The 18,177-nt window shown below is 40.7% G+C and overlaps 1 protein-coding gene across 1 annotated transcript in view; it reads left to right on the top strand.

Moving 5' to 3' along the window:
- The window catches only part of NOS1 (nitric oxide synthase 1), a 173,024-nt gene that overhangs the window by 27,305 nt on the left and 127,542 nt on the right, over nt 1-18,177 (top strand). The window contains exon 2 of the mRNA XM_040345889.1: nt 16,569-17,690. Coding sequence (XP_040201823.1) covers nt 16,996-17,690 — 695 coding nt within the window. The 5' untranslated portion in view covers nt 16,569-16,995. The remainder of the gene's footprint in view (nt 1-16,568; nt 17,691-18,177) is intronic.

The raw sequence follows: 18,177 nt of genomic DNA on the forward strand, positions 1-18,177 counted from the left end.
AGGCTTCATCCCATCTAAGACCCTTTGAAACCTTCAAGCTACAGGTCTTCATCCAGGATTACAAAACCCAGAGAGTAAAGACACAGTTTTCTCAGCTCACAACAAACACGTCAAAGCTCCACAATCTGCATTAGTGTGAATCCTGTGTCATTCCTATATATATTTCAATAGCAGCAGGGCCTCACACTGTCACACTTTATTCTACTCCTTGAAGTCACTTGAAAAGACTGTATGTACATTTTAATGTAGCCATTAGTACATGTTTCCTATGACAGTGCCCAGTTTCCTTCGACTTTTGTTTTTTATTTATTAGCTCTACAAAAGGAACAACATAAATATCAAGATTTGGCCCCCTTCCCAAATCAACTTTATTGGGATTCTGGGAAAGTTCAGATTTTCCAAAGTCTGAGCACATTACATGAAACTGGCCATGAATAAAACCTGGGCAGATTCACTCATTCCTAATAGACATACACACTACCATACAGTTAGTATAGTAGATATGGAGTATACTGTATATGTATTGCCAGCTATAATAAAACACAGGAATGTTCCAATAGTCACCCAGGTAAATCCTATATGAGATACAAAATTTATGAAAATAGCTCAGTCAGAAAGCAGTATGGTCATTAAAGATAATAAGCTGTCATGAAAAGTCAATAAAGATTGAGAATGAATGTGGTCATCAATCAATCTGAATCAATTGGTTTATGCAATAAGCTTTCACTGCTGCAGCTTATGTAGATAATATGAACAACAGTTGTTGGGTCCCTAGTGTGCAGTCCAGACTCTTTTCACTGCCACAAGCATACTGCTATCCCAATACATATTACATATTTGAAGAATAGTCAATAGGTGATTCAGTTATGGATTAATCTGTGGCAGTCAACTTTGCCCCTTTCTTGAATCTTTTTTTTTTTTTTGCCTTTCCAAGTGGTTATTCCATCCCTGATTCTATAATAAAGAATCTGAACATAAACCTGTCATTTCTATATGACTGCTATGCATTAGAACACAAGCCAGAGAAGTATGTCTCTTATATATTCCTAATAAATGCCCCAATGTGAATATACAGCCAGCTGAGAGTAGTTTGAAGACCAACATCTCATTCAAATATACAAAATATTACATTTTCCTGCTTGTAAGGAAACTCATCTCCAGCTAGAAGAAAACTCATTCTGATGTGCTGCTCAAACCCATTTCCACCTGAGATTGGAACTCAGGCCAAAATATGCAGAACAATAGCTGCAGTGCCTGGCACTTCACTGCCCAATTTGTGAACATGTTGCAAGTAATGAATATTTGGAGCAGCACTAGGACATGATAGATGGGTAAAGAATTAGGCGTTATAAGGGACATAAAGGTACATTTTTATAGAGGCAAATTATTCTTTGTATTTTATTGTTATTTCATACTGCAAATAAAAGAAAACTATGTGATTACTTATTCGCCCCCTCTACATTTATAGTTCACAGATGAGGAAGTTAATATATAGTACAAAATATAGCAGCTTTCATTGAGTCGTTTCATCTTCTTCTTGTTAGACCAGGATTCTGTCATGTCTTGCTAAATTTTCTTCTGGCCAAGTTGCACAGCAAATTCAGTCTGTAATGCAGCAATGACACTAGATTTATCTGTACAATAAAATACTTGGAATTAACGTGAAATCAGAAAGAGCCAAAAGCAGGGACAGAATCAGAAATGTTATAAAGGTATTTGAGGTTTTAAGGATTTCATTTTGTGCAGCAAACTGCAGAATCATAAAGTATTCATTAAAGTAACCCTTTCCATTCATAAGCTAGAGTAGCAGCTGAAATGTAACGTGGGTACCGTTGGGTACCTGTACATATCTTAGCCAGTGTCCTTATTACCCTAGCAACACCTAAACCCATAGCACTCTGATATACTAATATTACCAAGAAAAACAGGTAAATTCCTCTTACCTAATTATATTCTAGCCACAAACTAACTGATAATTTGCAATAGCCAACTCAAACAATACTAACTCATAACTACTATCCAGCTTAGGGGGAGCTTAAGGAAGATTTTCATCATGGTGGCATAGGTTATCTTAGCCTGCTGTTTGGCCTTCTCGTAGATGATTGACAAATGCTGGTATTCACTGTGGCTATTGTGTCCAATTTATGGTACATTAAATTTCCACATTAGCAGTGACACAATTGTTTCTCGTACAGAAAAGAAAAAGAAAAGAAAAGAAAAAAAATGGACATCAATGATTATGATTTTCCTGTACGTTGGAAGAACTCTGGTTCATCTTAATGAGTTGATTTACTAAAGAAATCGAGCAAGGTTAGTTTTTAAGGCTTATGGTCACTTTGCAGATTTAATGTTCACTTAGCTTAGATCGTGATCCAATCATGTGTAAGCCAAAGTCCTGTATTTTTTATTCCCTTTGCACATGTTGGCTATTCAAAGTAAACACAGGTTTTCCATAATTTCTAAGATAAGTGAGCATATATTTTGTAAAGTGAACATTCATTTGGTATGTGACCAGCAACTAGAAAACCAACTTCTTTTAGTTTTTGTAAGTGATGCTCAAACTGAATAGTCTGGGTTATTAAAATATTTGTATCTGACTCTCAGACTTGTTACCTTAGTCTACTTAAATATTTGTAACTTACATTCAAACTGGATGGTCTGGTTTACTAAGATTTTGTGTAGCTGATACTCAAACTGGATGGTCTAGTTTATTAAGATTGTTGTAGCTGACACTCAAACTGGATGGTCTAGTTTACTTAAATATTTGTAACTGAAAGCTGCACTGGATGGCCGGTTTATTTAATTAGTTGTAATTGATGCTCAAACTTCATGCTCAGGTTTACTAAAACATTTGTAACTAACTCTCAAATTGCATGGCCTGGTTTACATAAGTATTTTATGGAGACACTCAAACTGGATGGCTTTGTTTACTAAAGATTAAACTGCGCAGAGACAGAGCTTGGTTTACATCATGTATGGTCATAAATTAGAAAAAAAATGTATTTGTCTCTGGTAAAGATGATTAAGAGAGAGTTTCAGTGATTTCCTTGTTGTACAGTTAATGACCAAAAAATACTACTTTTTATTTAGCACAACATAAAGAATACAGTATACTATGTATCACAATAAAGCCACAAATTATCAAGTTTATTTTTAGCCCCGTGTTTTGCCATTAGTCATATATATTAGTTCCCCACAATGCTGGGTGGCGGGAGAGGAATTTATGAAAACTAGTGTCAAAAAGAGAACATATTATTCCATTTGCTATAACGCCACCTAAAATCCCACTTTTTTGCACCAATTCTCATAAATCCAGTAAAACTTAACACTTATCGTTTCATTTAAAAACATATGAATTCATCTTTCAATGAACATGTTACTCATTGGCACTTTTATTAAAAAGTAGCACTGAAGTAATACCCACAGGATCATTTTAGCAATAATCTATTGTAATATGTTTGTTTAAAAAGGCTGAATTATTTGTGTCCTAAAGACAACACTGTAGCCTCCAAATACTAATACTAATATCATTTAATTTGTATCGAATGCAGTCAAATTAAATGTTTTATTAGGTTTTTGACCTCATTCAGCTTGATCCCCACAGCAATCAGGTGAGCAGAAACCACAAAGTAACTGACTCAGTTGTGTATGGCCCCGTACACACGACCGAGGAACTCGACGTGCCAAACACATCGAGTTCCTCGTCGAGTTCAGTGTGGAAGCCGCCGAGGAACTCGGCGGGCCGACTTTTGCCATTGAACAACGAGGAAATAGAGAACATGTTCTCTATTTCCTCGCCAAGGTCCTCGTCGGCTTCCTCGGCCGAAAGTGTACACACGGCCGGGTTTCTCGGCAGAATTCAGCTCTGAACCGAGTTTCTGGCTGAATTCTGCCGAGAAACTCGGTCGTGTGTACGGGGCCTTTGACATTATTTAATATTGGTAGGGAAATAGTATTGTGTTACTTTACTTTGTATTCATGCTTGCATTCCCAGGCTATGACTTTGATTTTGTTGAAAATAGCATTGCATACTGTCAAAAATAGCAGAGGTTTGTATTTATTTTTTCCAGTGTAGAACATTGGGTTTCTAAACAAGAAATTAGAATACAAAAAAAAAATGTACACACATGAAGGCTTTTATGTATTTACCAGAATGATACAGGATAAAGATCACAAAGCTCACTACATGTTACAATCTGACTATGCAACTTTCTTTAAATCTACCAATAATTATGTAATGCAAGGGCCTGTCTGGTTGGATACAGAGTGATTGGATCATTACGTAAGTCTTCATGTTACATAGTCTTGGTAAATCTAAAGGAGGTTGTACAATGATTGTACAGTCAGATTGTAACTTGTATATTGAGCATAACTGAGCTGAATTCTGGGAAAAGAAAACTCTTCCTTACAGTGGGACTGTGCCTACACAGCAAGGGCTACCTATTTATACCTAAGGGACTGGGTTAAGCAGTTTTTCTAACTAGATACTCTATTTCTACAGACTCCTCTGTGTTCCTAGACTGCTCCCTGCATCCACTCGTCCCCTGCACTCCAGTAGTTGGATGCCTCTGACCTCACCAAGATAAATTTAGGAAACATAGTCCTGCACTGGATATGAGGCTGGTGAGAGACAGTCCACTGCCGGAATGTAGGGGAGTGCCATTGGCTGAAGGAGCAGAGGATCAGATAAGTAAAAGTACTTTTAACATTCCCTATACATAAACGTGCAGTTAACCTTGGAGCCTCAGAGTTGGACTTTGGGATTTCACATGGACCCAACCTCAGGCAGTAATAACTATTGGAAAAATATGCAACCATTACCAGCTCTTTTACATTTGATGACATAGTGTACGTATTTTAGCTAATACATTCAATAGGTGCATCTTGTTGGAAGCATGTTTTTAGTTCACCAGGGTGCACAGTGCAGTCATTTGCAAGGAGCTATGAGCCATAAGCAGGGTGCTATGTGCAGCATCAGGCACCTCAAATGCAGAGCAAATCCCAGATGTGTAAGTCCCTGCCTATGCAACATGAGCATCTGCTGTATGACGGGGAATCTTTTATTCTGCTAGTACAATTTAAGTCAGGGCTGAGCAGCCTCATTTAGGGGAGCTGTGAAAACCAGGCATGGAGGACAGTCCAGGTGGGCTGTTGTTGCTGATATTTAAATGGAGAAGGCAGTGGCACTAGGGAAAGCAAGCAACAGCACAAGTTATTGTTATTTTTTGCCACTGTCATTGGAATAGAAAGTTATATTTTAGTTTTATCAGCTAAAGGAATATTGGTTCTTCCGTTTACAGTAATTAACTGTGAAACTATTCAGTTCTCCGATCTCTAAAATTCTTTGATCAAAGAAGTGGAAGAAACATGTAGTGTCACAAAGAGGAAAAGAAAATTGGCATAATAAGAGAATAACTTTACACTACAGTGTTCCCATTCCTTTGCAGTTTGATTAGCTTCATCCTGTTCAGTTCTCTTTACTTACTCATGCCTAAGTTTGCTGTATGCCACTGCGGTCTCATATTGAACATACTCACATCATATCTACCCGCAAGTTGTTCGGCTCACCAAAAAAACTGTTAGTTATTGTTATTCTCTCATTGGTACAGATCCGTAAATGGGTGCTGTCTGTTTCCACCACCACTCAGTCCATTGCTGTCATTTTTGGATTTACTGTAGTGTTTTCAGAAAGAAACCAGCAATGGCAGGCCATGTGTTCATCACATAAGAGTTGAACTTTAACGGAATTTGTAACTTAACATCAAACACCACAATATATCAGACACAGTGGGGTTGATTTACTAAAGACAAATAGACTGATCACTTTGCCAGGGAAGTTGCACTGTGCAAGGATATTTTCCTCAGAACTTAGTGAATGAGGTGAAGCTCTGCTACTTCCATCATCTAATCATGTGCAAAAAATGCATTTTTTTCTATTTTCCTTGCACGCGATTGGGTATTCTTTGCAAAGTAAAATTTTACTAGGCTCTAAGGAAAATTTCCTTACATAGTGCAAAGTGAACAGCTTAATTGCTTCTAGTAAATCAACCACAGTATAGTGTTACAGTAGTGATGATTATGTCATTCCTAAATGCACAAGCGCATTAAAAAAAATGAATTATTTAAAGAACATTGTATGGTGCATTTATGGACTTTTATTGTCTTCCCCTAGATTAACTGCAGGTTTGGGGATGCAGATATTTTTTATATTATTTTTGTCTTTTGGGTGAACTCTGTGAATATGTGTCTTTTTTTAACCTACATATATGAAACAGTTAACGCCTGCCAAAAAAAAAGGTCCCAAAGCAGCACTTACTCTATACACTCCAGTGATTTACCTCTCATCCTCCTCCAGTCCCAGTTGCTTCTCCTCTTTTGTGTTAAGTGATGTACAGGGTCACTTCCTTTTTACACCCCCATGGCAGGGTATATATGAAGAGTACAACACCCCTGTCACGTGACACTGTTCGCTGCATCATAGAGGACCAATGCTGCAGGAAAAAGAGGTCCCACAAATGAACCAAAGACAACTGCAAAAAAAGGAACCTATTCTCAGGGGAAAACAAAAACAAAAATTTGGGGGGGGGGGGGGGATTCGAGTTATCAAGAGATGCTTTGGGGAAAGGAGGGAGGAGAGTCTGCTCATTCTAGAGTTGGACTTTAAGGCTTCAGTCCTAACCACTCCCTCACTCCATATCTCGCTTCAGCCTTTATGTACTTTTTTTGCTCTTTTTAACTTTCTCCTTCTTGTTTTTGGTAGTGCTCCTGCTTTGTCTTTTGCACAGGAAATGCCTTTAATTTCTCTGGCTCTCTTTTTACTATGCTGCTGTATTTGTTTCCTCCTATCACTTTTTTTGTATTTTCTGCCCTTCATTTTGTCTAGTTATCTGTTCCTTTTTTCTCCACTTAATGCAGTGCAATGACCACAATGCATGGGGGTTTATATTGCCCATTTAAAAAAAAAATACGTATATGTAGATCTAATCATTAAAATCTCATATAAGTGTTAACATGTTAAAGTAATTTTCAATGTTCCTAAAGCTGCAGCTTTCAAAAAACGAATACCTGGTGATCCTGTCATTAAGATCCTTATGGAATACATTCTGTTAAAGAATGACAATACTCTCCCTGTCTCCCAATTGTGATCCTATATCATCACCCAGTCACACAGACTTTTCATGGAGGTTACAAGAGCTTGCTTTACTACACATTGTACATCTATACAGGATTGGGCACACGTGCCTAGCATTGGAAATACACCAGTCACTCCATCAAAATATCCCCCCCCCCCCAAACAGCCTAATATTTTATATGTGGGAACACATATACATTAAGAGCCGGTTCACACTGGGGCAACTCGTCAGGCGACTCAGCCACCTGACAAGTCGCGTCCCATTCTATTCAATAGAACCGTTCTAATAGGAGCCACGCAAGTCGCTCTGACTTAGAAAAAGGTTCTTGTACGACTTCGGGGGCAACTCAGGGCGACTTGCATTGACTTCTATACAGAAGTCATTTTGCAAGTCGCCTCTGAAGTCGTCTTCAGGACGCCTTGCCAAGTCACCCCCGAAGTCGTGCTGCCCCAGTGTGAACCGCCTCTTAGGCTCTATTATTTCTTGTTAGCACATAAATGTATATGATAGGAAGCAGCCACAGAGCTCCTAATAGCAGGAGTTTGGGCAGCTTGTGCATGAGCTATCATTATGCCCTCGAAAGGCAGATCAGGCCAACATTCTCTTGTTTCTTTTATATTTAAATAAATACATAAAATCTGACTTTTGTTAAAGTGTAACAAAAACCAAAACCTTTCTTTTAGTTTTGGATAGAGTAGGGAAGAGTTGTCACCAGAGCAAAGGGGATTTCATTTACTTTTGAGAGAATACACCACACTTCCTGTTGTATGTAGAAGTGAAGTGATTTTTCCAATAGGACACAGGTGGCAAAAGAAAAAGAATGACGACATAAAACCATTCCATATGCCAACCAAAATAAATAAAATGTTTGACTTTAAGGGCTCTTTTAGACAGGCAGTAATTAGAACAGTATGGAAGTAGTTTGCATGTATTCAGAAGATGTTACCGACACCTACTGACACCAGTTTTTCTTTCCTTTTTTTTTGTTTTATGCGGAAGTGCAATTTTACATTGTGGGACCACACCTCAACTGAGAGCCAAAAGTTCAGATCGCAATTGCAGTGCAGCCCTATGTATCTCAATGGGCGAATTTGACAAGAATGTCGTCAGACAAACTTTGCAGCCCAAATAAAATTTGCCATGTGGACAGCCCAAGTTGAAATTCAAAGTGTACGGTCCTGTTAGGCTGTAATGTTAGATTCTGGTGGGCAGCCGGGGGGCATAAAACTACAGCTCGGCTTCCTGCTTCCTGCTTTTGCAGCCCCCTGACTCCAAAAACATCATTGAATTAATATGGCCACATGTTTTATATTTTACCATACAGTGTATCTGACTGTTTTTGCGCATGGCTTTCTTCACTATTTTAGTTTTTTTCTATGTCAGTGGGTTTTCTCCTTATTTGTAATATGACCAGATGGCCGTGACATCATTGACTTAATATGGTCACATTAAGCCATGAAATACAACAATATTGTATTCCTTTTTGTTGCATCATTAAGTTGTTTTGTAGTGTTGTATGAAGCAAAGAAAAGTTATCAACAAAGCTTTTTTAATGTTTTTTTTTAATTCAAGGCATCTTGGCATGCATTGTCTTCTCCAGTTAGATGCCCTTATAATTGAGATGTTATCTATCGTTATTGATTCAATCTGCTATTTATATTCATTCTGTTATCTCTCACTGAGTTTTAATTCTCTGCATGTCCCCATTAGAATAAAGTCCTCAGCAGGTCATTCAAAAGTTATATTTGTACTTTCAACCAATGAAATTGATTGCCATTACTACAATAAAAAAAAATTTGCACTGATAGGGAATAGGAGCAACATAACATATTGGTTAAATTGGTTCTAAAACCTAACCATTTTCTATCTTAATGCATCCCCTCCATTAAGTTAAAAACATGTTCCAGTACCTGCATCGCCTCCTCACCCCTCTATATACTTACCTCCTCACGCAATCCAGTGCTGTGCTCATCTATAGCAGCTCTCCCCACTCTCACATGCTTTGCTGAAGCAGAGGGAGCCACTGTCTCCTGCTGCTGTTTGTCAAATCCTGCAAAAGGGTAGCAGGGGTGGGGCCAAGCCACTCTGTATGTGTCAATGGAGGCAAACAGCATGGCACGGGATTGAGCCTGCGGGTGTGCCACCAGCAACTTCCTATGATGGCACACTGAGAAGAGGAGGAACCAGGAGCGCCGGCAGGTGGCCCCAGAAGAAGAGGATTGGGGCAGCTTTGTTCAATTCTATTGCACAGAGCAGGTAAGTATAACATGTTTGTTATTTAAAAAATACTTTACAATTAGTGCCGGTTCACACAGGGGCAGCACAACTTGCAGCACGACTCTGCAAGGCGATCTGGCGACTTGCAAAATGAATTCTGTATTGAAGTCAATGCAAGTTGCCCTGAAGTTGTCCCAAAGTTGTACAGGAACCTTTTTCTAAGTCGGAGCGACATGAGTCATTCCTATTAGAACGGTTCCATAGTACAGAATGGAGCGCGACTTGTCAGGTGGCTAAGTCGCCTGACAAGTCGCCCCTGTGTGAACTGGCACTCACTTTACAGTCTTTACAGTTATAATGTAACCAGTCATAAACAATCAGAGAATTGGACCCTGATTCTTTTCTCGTTGTTCAGTTTCCCTAATATAGAGAGCTTTATAGTTAGGCCTCGTACACACGACCGAGTTTCTCTGCAAAAACCAGCAAGAAACTTGCTGGGGTTTTTTTTTGCCGAGGAAACCGGTCGTGTGTACATTTTCCGACGAGGAAACTGTCGAGGATCCCGTCGAGCCAAAAAGAGAGCATGTCTTATTTTTCCTCGACGGGAATGGAGAAACTTGCCTTGTCGAGTTCCTCGACAGCCTAACAAAGAACTCGACGAGGAAAACAATGTGTTTCGGCCGTCGAGTTCCTCGGTCGTGTGTACGGGGCTTAACAGATGAGTCTTGTTTCCCTAAAAGGACCCTTTTCGGTTTTTTTTTGTAAAGCAGGCAACCCTATAAGAATCATTCAACTCCTTCTGTAATTATTTAGTCAATCAGAGAGGTTTCTTAGTTTGAGATAATTTAACCCTCTATTTGTACTGCCCATTGTCACTGATAAAGAAATTCAGAGGAAATCCAAAATGTTACAGTTGTCCCCAGAATGGGGTAAAGGTACATTTTCTTAGGACAGCTGTCTAAAAGGGCAATTCTCCAAATATTGGGACAGTTCCTTTAACTTCATGATGACTCTCTGGAACAGGAAGTATAGGGGTCATTTCCTGTGGTACACAAAGAGCAAAAACTAACACAGCAGTCGTTTTAACTCTTTTCTATTTTACCCAAAGTTAAAAAAATGAACTAAGGGCCAGATCCACAAAAGGGATACGCAGGCGTATCTACTGATACGCCGTCGTATCCCTGTTTCTATCTATGCGGCTGATTCATAGAATCAGTTACGCATAGATATTCCTAAGATCCGGCAGGTGTAATAGTTTTACACTGTCGGATCTTAGGATGCAGTACCGCGGCCGCCGCTGGGGGCATTTCTCGTCGAAATTCCGCGTCGGGTATGCAAATTAGCACTTACGGAGATCCACAAAGCTTTTTCCCTTCGTTTTTTTTCCGTAAGTGTTAGTTTGTCGTCGCAAAATTAGGGCTGCTTTTACAAAGTGTAAACTTAGTACACCATGTAAAAGTAGACCCTTCATTCCCGCGTCGCTGTAAATTTTTTTTAAAAACATTTTTTTTTCCCGCCGCAACTCTTTTTTTTCTTTTACACCCGTCGCGATTCTCAAAACTCGGCGCAACGTAAATCCGCGCAAAGCACGTCTGGAAAATAGCGTCGGGAGCATGCGCAGTACGTCCGGCGCGGGAGCGCGCCTAATTTAAATGGGACTCGCCCCATTAGATTGGGCACGCCTTGCGCCGGACGGATTTAAGTTACACAGCTGCAAATTTCTAGGTAAGTGCTTTGTGGATCGGGCACTTAGGTAGAAATTTTGCGGCAGTGTAACTTAAATAGGAACATTTAAGTTAAGCCAGCTGGCTGTGGATCTGGCCCTAAGTCCATGTAATTCTGAGTTTTTCCACAATCACCATCTTTACCCTGCATCCTTGCATCCTGTAAACTTGTGTAAGAAAAAAACAGTAACTATGTTATAATAAAAATTAGGTCTCTACTACACTATTTGTGCACTGTGAGCTGTAATCAGAATAATTCTTTAGTGTTGAAGACAGAACTCCCTCACATGATAGAATTCTGTGATGCTAAAATTCTCAGCAGGATCCACTTGTATATTATCTACGCAAATGCTTCCCTGCAAGATTCTCGGTGTGAGTGAGATGGGGAGGAAAGCAAAAGCCTATTATTATGGAAAACTGTCTCTGAAGTGTTCTGTCGTGGTCTTAATGCACATGTGTGCATTTCAAGTTGGAAAATAGATATATGTTTATACACCAATATACAGCACCCCTAAAAAATATAGTTGTCTGTCTATGGGACACTATCGGACACTGCTGGAACCTGGAAGGTAAATTTTAGTTGCATTTTAATTAACAAACTGATTTTGTGCAAGGTGTCAGAGTTTATTTGCATCTGCCTTTCATAGCTTCATAAAAACCAGTTCACGAAGGAGATAGTGCCACATGCTTCCTCCATGGGGTGCCAGCTCCCCCTACTGGGCTCCAGGTTCCAATGCTTTGGGAGAGGAACCTCCCTACTCTCAAAGTACCTCCCCAATATTGAAAGGCATGTGGGTTGGTACCAACATAGCAGAGGGGCTGCATGCCTAATGATGGCTTCATATGGGGATACCAGCCTAACATGCCTGATGTGCTGGGCTGCTATTTAGCTCTGGGAGGAGGGGCACACTGTTTTTTGGGGTTGTTTTGTTTACATTTTACTGTAAAACCTTAAAGTGACTGTAATGCCCTGTACACACGATTGGAATTTCTGATGGGATAAAATCCTGTCTTACATACTGTACACACTGTCAGACCAAATTCCGACCGTCCAAAACGCAGTAACCTAAAACACTACAACGAGCCCAAAAAAATTAAGTTCAATGCTTCCGAGCATGCGTCGACTTGATTATGAGCATGCATGTTTTTTTCTCCGTCGGAGTTCCACACAGACGATCGGAATTTCCATTAGAAAAAATAAAAAATGTTCTATTTCTAAACTCCGATGGAAAAAAGTCCGATGGTGCCCACACACGGTCGGAATATCCGATGAAAAAATTCCATCTGACTTTTTTCATCGGAAATTCCAATCGTGTGTAAAAGGCATAAAACATTGCCATAAAAAAATTAACAAAGCATATCCTTCTATAGTGTTTATCTGCCTCAATATATAACACTGAGTGTGATTTCTGTCTACAGTCTGGTTCCTATGCTACCTGCATAAGTAATTTATGAGATGCTGTGCTGACTCCAATGGAGTCGGGGTAGGTAAGCTCAAGCACACAGCCTGTGAATGACAGCCTCAGTTGTGTATGTTTCCCTATGATATTGTGTAGAGGGGGTGTGTCCATTACCTCCACTTTGTGTAAATTCTGGACCTCTTAAATATATATAGAGAATTGAGGGCTGCAGATAAACATGTACAAAATTGGCAAGAAGATTTGTTTAATTTATGTGCATCACCTGAGCTTAGTCACTTTAGTGGTTAAATGTAAGGCAGGGGTGTCAAACTCAATTTCATCATGGGAAACATCAGAATCATGTTTTCCTTCAAAGAACTGTAGGTAAGGCTATATAACTGTATCTATGCTTTATCATATTAAATCATTGCCTCTGCATTCAATTCAGTTGCCAGGGTCTGCTGAATTCTGAGACCAGTGGAGGTGGAGACAAGGGGGTGCTGATTTCTGTCCTCCTCTAGGCTGCCAACTGCTGATATGGTGTGGGGGCAGAGACGAGCCTCTCAGCAGTTGCACAGAGAAGCGCAGGGTCTGGCAAAGGTGTTCTGTCCTCCTTTCTGCTGCCAGCTGCTGAGATAAAGTGGGGGTGGAGACCAGGGGGTGTCACAGCTATAAGAGGGGTGCAAGGGCCACATGATATGGCCTTCAGGGTCAGATTTGGCCCGCGGGCCTTGTGTTTAACACATGTGATGTAAGGGTTTACAATCTCTTTAACCCTAAAAGTGCTGAACCTGGTTTTAAAATGCCAGGTAAACATGCAGGGAATTAAATGTATCCCTTTATAAATGTAGTTAATGATACCGTTAATACCTTTCCATATTGCAGAACAGATGTTACTGAATGTAAGAAAATTAAATTTTCACTGGAAAAACATTGGGAGAAGGTTCACTAATGTCACATATTTTGCCAAAACAAAATAGTTGAACCTGGGTCAAATTGGCTATCAAATCTTTTGTAAAATATACTTCTAATATTTTACATCAGTGCATATTGTTAATTTTAACATAACTCCTTATTCTTAATGCTACCTTTTATTTTATACCCAATCCATAATGCAGTTATGTAACGATACTGCCCTTTTTAATCTCAAAATTCAAAATAAGCGCAGCGCTAAATATACCGATATCCCTAAGGGATATATAGTGCAAACAGTAAACGATATATAAATACATATTGTGAAAATTTGCATATTGCACTTTGTGTTCTTATACTGTATAAATCAAATAATTTGATGAGTATTTAAGTGCAATGTACAATTATTTTCCATAGGTGTCCTTATATGAATCAAACAATGGTGAAAATATGATGCTAGTCCATTATATGCATAATAAGTAAATCGATCTCTCCACAATTATCCACCAGTATATGTGTTTCTTCTAGTGATCCCTTCACCGGTTGTGCCCTCACCTTATAGGCTTATTAAATGTGCATTTGGAAATTATTATTCCTTTGAAATGCTCCTCATGGTATTCCTTCTCTTTATAAGCTTCCCGTAAACTCCAGTCCCATTGATCAATTTAAGAGTTAAGCCTCCTTGTTGCTGATCGTGAACTCCAATCAAACCGACCACATGCAAAGCAATCAGATCTGGCCATAGTGCTTTATCATTTTTTTTTTAAGTACTATATTCAAAATGGTCATAACAAATCTGCACTCACATTTCAAAACTTTAAAACAAACCTGTGTGTATTATACTTGTACCAGCAGTGCTAAGACAGGTATGTCACTTCTCAACTGGCTCTGCAGCGCCAGCCATCAGTGTTCCTTCCCTCTGTTACACTCGGAATGATGCTTCCTGGTTCTACATTCATCAGCCTCTCAGGTACCTCCTACTAGTTTCGTCACTCCTTGTGAATTCCTCGGGGAGATGTGATTGGCTGATAAATGTCCTTGTTTTTATATAGTGGTTTACCATAACCAATTTCTTGTAGCCCCTTTTTAATGTAGATCATAGAATTTATTTTACTGTATATACTCAAGTATAAGCCGACCCGAATATAAGCCGAGGCACCTAATTTAAAAAAAAAAATGAGAAAACGTATTGACTCGAGTATAAGCCTAGGGTGAGAAATGCAGCGGCTACTGTTAGGCCCCGTACACACGACCGGATCTATCCGCTGGGATTGATCCGCGGATCAGTTCCAGCAGACAGATCCGGTCATGTGTAGGCCCGAGCGGACATTTTCCAGTGGATAAAAATCCAGCCGACGGATTTCCAGCGGATAAAAATTTCTTAGCTTGCTAAGAAATCTATCCGCTGGAATCCTGTCCTTCGGACTTATCTGGTCGTCTGTACAGACTCACCAGATAAGTCCGCCCGATCCCCATCCCTCGCATGCGTCGAAGTGATTCGACGCATGCGTGGAAGTATTTACCTTCCAGGGTCGCACACGTCGCTGTGTCATCGTTGCGGCCACGTCACCGCGGATGTTTTCCGCTGGGATTTTGATCTGATGGTGTGTACACCATCAGATCAAATCAGATGAAATCAGCCATCAGATGAAAATCTGGAGGAGGAATGTCCGCTGGAAACGGTCCAGCGGACCGTTTCCAGCGGATATCCTCTCGTCTGTACGAGGCCTAAGTGGAAAAGAGGGTCAAAAATGCCCATTGCACGCCTCACCTCACTGTGCCCATTCCATGCCTCACCTCACTGTGCCCATTGCATGCCTTACTTTGCCGATCTCCATACCTTGACATGCAGAGTCAGACTGCGGGCATCCATTTTTTAAAATCCGCGCCTCCTCTACAGATGGTCAGCTCCAGTGATTGTGCCAGAGGGAAACGGGCACAGGAGAGCCTGGAGATCCGCGAGCTGCCGGGTGTAGCAAGATGGCGGCCGCTACACGTACATAGGCCAGAGCTGTGAACTATGCTACAGGTGGCTCGAGGGGCACTACGGTAACGGCCCCCGATGTCTCCCCAGTATCTTGCTGTGCTTTGGGGTCTGTAAGGATAGTCATGCATGTACTTTAGGGTCTGAAGAAAGAGCCAGGCAAGGTCACCGGTCAGAACGTGGGTGAGCTTCTGGATGGCTGGAGCTCCTCTCACTCCTCTTGCACTCGTCTCAAACAAAGAACAGAGAAGCAGTGAACAGACAGCGCCAGCGTCCTCTCCCTGATAATCAGGTACACTGACTCGAGAATAAGCCGAGGGGGGCATTTTCAGCACAAAAAAATGTGCTGAGAAACTCAGCTTATACTTGAGTATATACGGCAAGATTTCTTATTTGTTTATTTAGCGTTTTTACATATTACATGAGATGTAAATTCAGCATTGCCACAGCGCACAACAGACAGGAAACTTTTAAAAACACCTGGCAGCTGTGGAATATCTTCATATACTCGGCTGAGGGCCAGGCATTGATGGAGCCCCTGGCTGATGTGTGAGCGAAGATCTGTGGCAATGCTCCCTCCCACCCCTGACCGATTGCATACCGGTGGGTGGGTCTGCATGCAACTCCCCCCCCTCCTCCGGGGGGCACACGACTAGAGGGATTAATTCCTCACCCCCCCATTCCCCCCCCTTCTCTATCCTCGACCACCTTTCCCCTTCCTATCTCTTTCCTTTCCTCGTTACACTTCCGATCTGTCTCTAACCCCGAACTTCCTACATGACCCCCGTCTGGGGGTCCTCCCGAATAAAAAAGAAAATGGTGGGGCCGGTTGCGCGGTTCGGACATATTGCTATGATGTCTACCACAGGATGGGGAGCTCCCCCCCCTTCTTTGAGAGCCGCCGCGGGCTTGTTGCACACGCAATTAGGCGCTGGCGGTCAATGGGGGGTACCTGAAGGGAGGTTAGCGATGGCTTTTATACATTATGTTCTGCTGTTGTGTAATTTATACATTGCGTGTACTGTGTGTACTATTGTGTTTATTTTTGTCGGCCCGCGCGGCCTTGTCCCTGTTTTACAAATAAAAAAAAAATTCAGCATTGCCACTTCAATCTTAAAAGCCATGTGATTCAGAAGTCATATTATACAGTGTATGTTGGTATCAGATTCTAATAAATAAATTATTTGTATTTCTGCAGCTACAAAAAATCCAAATGGAGCCTGGACATGCCACTTCAGAGATGCCTGAGAATTAGGATACTAGCTATCTATAAATGAACTGTTATTAGGAGCCTGCCTGACATATCAACAGACTTGAGGTTTGTTTGGATTTACTGTTACCTGGGAAACCTCAGAATTATAGGCTGCTTGCACAGTGAGATTCCTGAAAATAGGACCAAAGAATGAAATAGGTGAAGTCAAGCTAAGTTCATCTAAAAAAACATTGAAAGTTATCCAAATCTGAAACATTTGTAGCAGGGCTCCTAAAACATCCAAGGAATCTGCTTGTTTTGCAAACTCTGTTTCAGAAATACTCTGATTATCCCTGTTATATTTAGCCAAGGAAACTGTCATAACCGTCATAACAAATTCACTCGTTCCCCTCAGACTGTGAAGAGCATTGTCATGGAGGAATATGAATTCAGTGTTAAACAGCTGCAACCGAACGTTATCTCGGTACGCCTCTACAAGCGAAAAGTTGGTGGCCTCGGGTTCCTTGTCAAACAAAGACGGAACAAGCCCCCTGTGATCATTTCTGATTTAATTCGAGGTGGGGCAGCAGAGCAAAGTGGGCTGGTGCAGGTAGGTGACATAATATTAGCAGTGAATGACAGGCCACTTGTAGATGCCAGCTATGAATCTGCCCTGGAAATGTTGCGCAGTATCCCCTCAGAGACATTTGTCATACTCATCCTCAGAGGTCCCGAGGGCTTCACAACACACCTGGAAACCACGTTTACTGGAGAAGGAACAACTAAGACCATTAGAGTCACTAGACCTTTGTGCCCCAAGTCCAAGTCAAGTGATCTGTCCAGTCAGAGCCTGTGTAGCAAAGAACAGCAAAGCACGGTGGACAGTGCCACAAGCTCAGCAGGTTCTTCTTGGCAGGAAGACCACCAGCTTCTACACTTAAATGGGCTTGATGAAGTCAAAGGAGATGACATCAGCATAAGTCCTTGCCTTAATGGGGGTGCAGAAAGCAATGACATCCTGAAAGAGATTGAGCCTGTAGTGAATATGTTACAGAAGGCACGGAAAGACCTAAATGGAGATGGACATTGGCAAGCGGAAAAGAGGGACGCAGAAGTTCAAGTAGACAGGTAAGACAGCTTTTGCATTAAAGAAATGTAATATGACCAGCTATTATCCATTTATGACATGTCAAACAAAATAACTGCAGTTTAATATAATTCGATTATTTGTATTTAATACAAGGAATTGTACTTTAGGCTATAAAACCTGTGAAAAGTAATCAGTTTTTAACTTGACAGCATTTCCTCAAGAGCTTGATAAAAGTCAGCAAGGATTCAGGTTATTATTGTATCATTCTGACTGGAATTCCGTATCCCCTTCAGCATGCTCTCTCCTCATCCATTGTGAGATATACAAAGGAAATGTCAGCTCTAGTTAGGATATGTTGTTAGTCTTTTTAAGGATGGAGATGTAATCTCCTGGTTCACACTTTAAAGATGAGGATGCTTATTTGTTACTTTCTAATTAAATGTGACTACTGTATCCTCAGCTGAGAATTTCCATATTATGACTATTTAACTCATTTTATTCCCAAGAAAACAGGTCTAGCAAAAC

The sequence above is a fragment of the Rana temporaria genome, chromosome 1 (assembly GCF_905171775.1).
Source record: "Rana temporaria chromosome 1, aRanTem1.1, whole genome shotgun sequence".
Taxonomy (NCBI): Eukaryota; Metazoa; Chordata; class Amphibia; order Anura; family Ranidae; genus Rana; species Rana temporaria.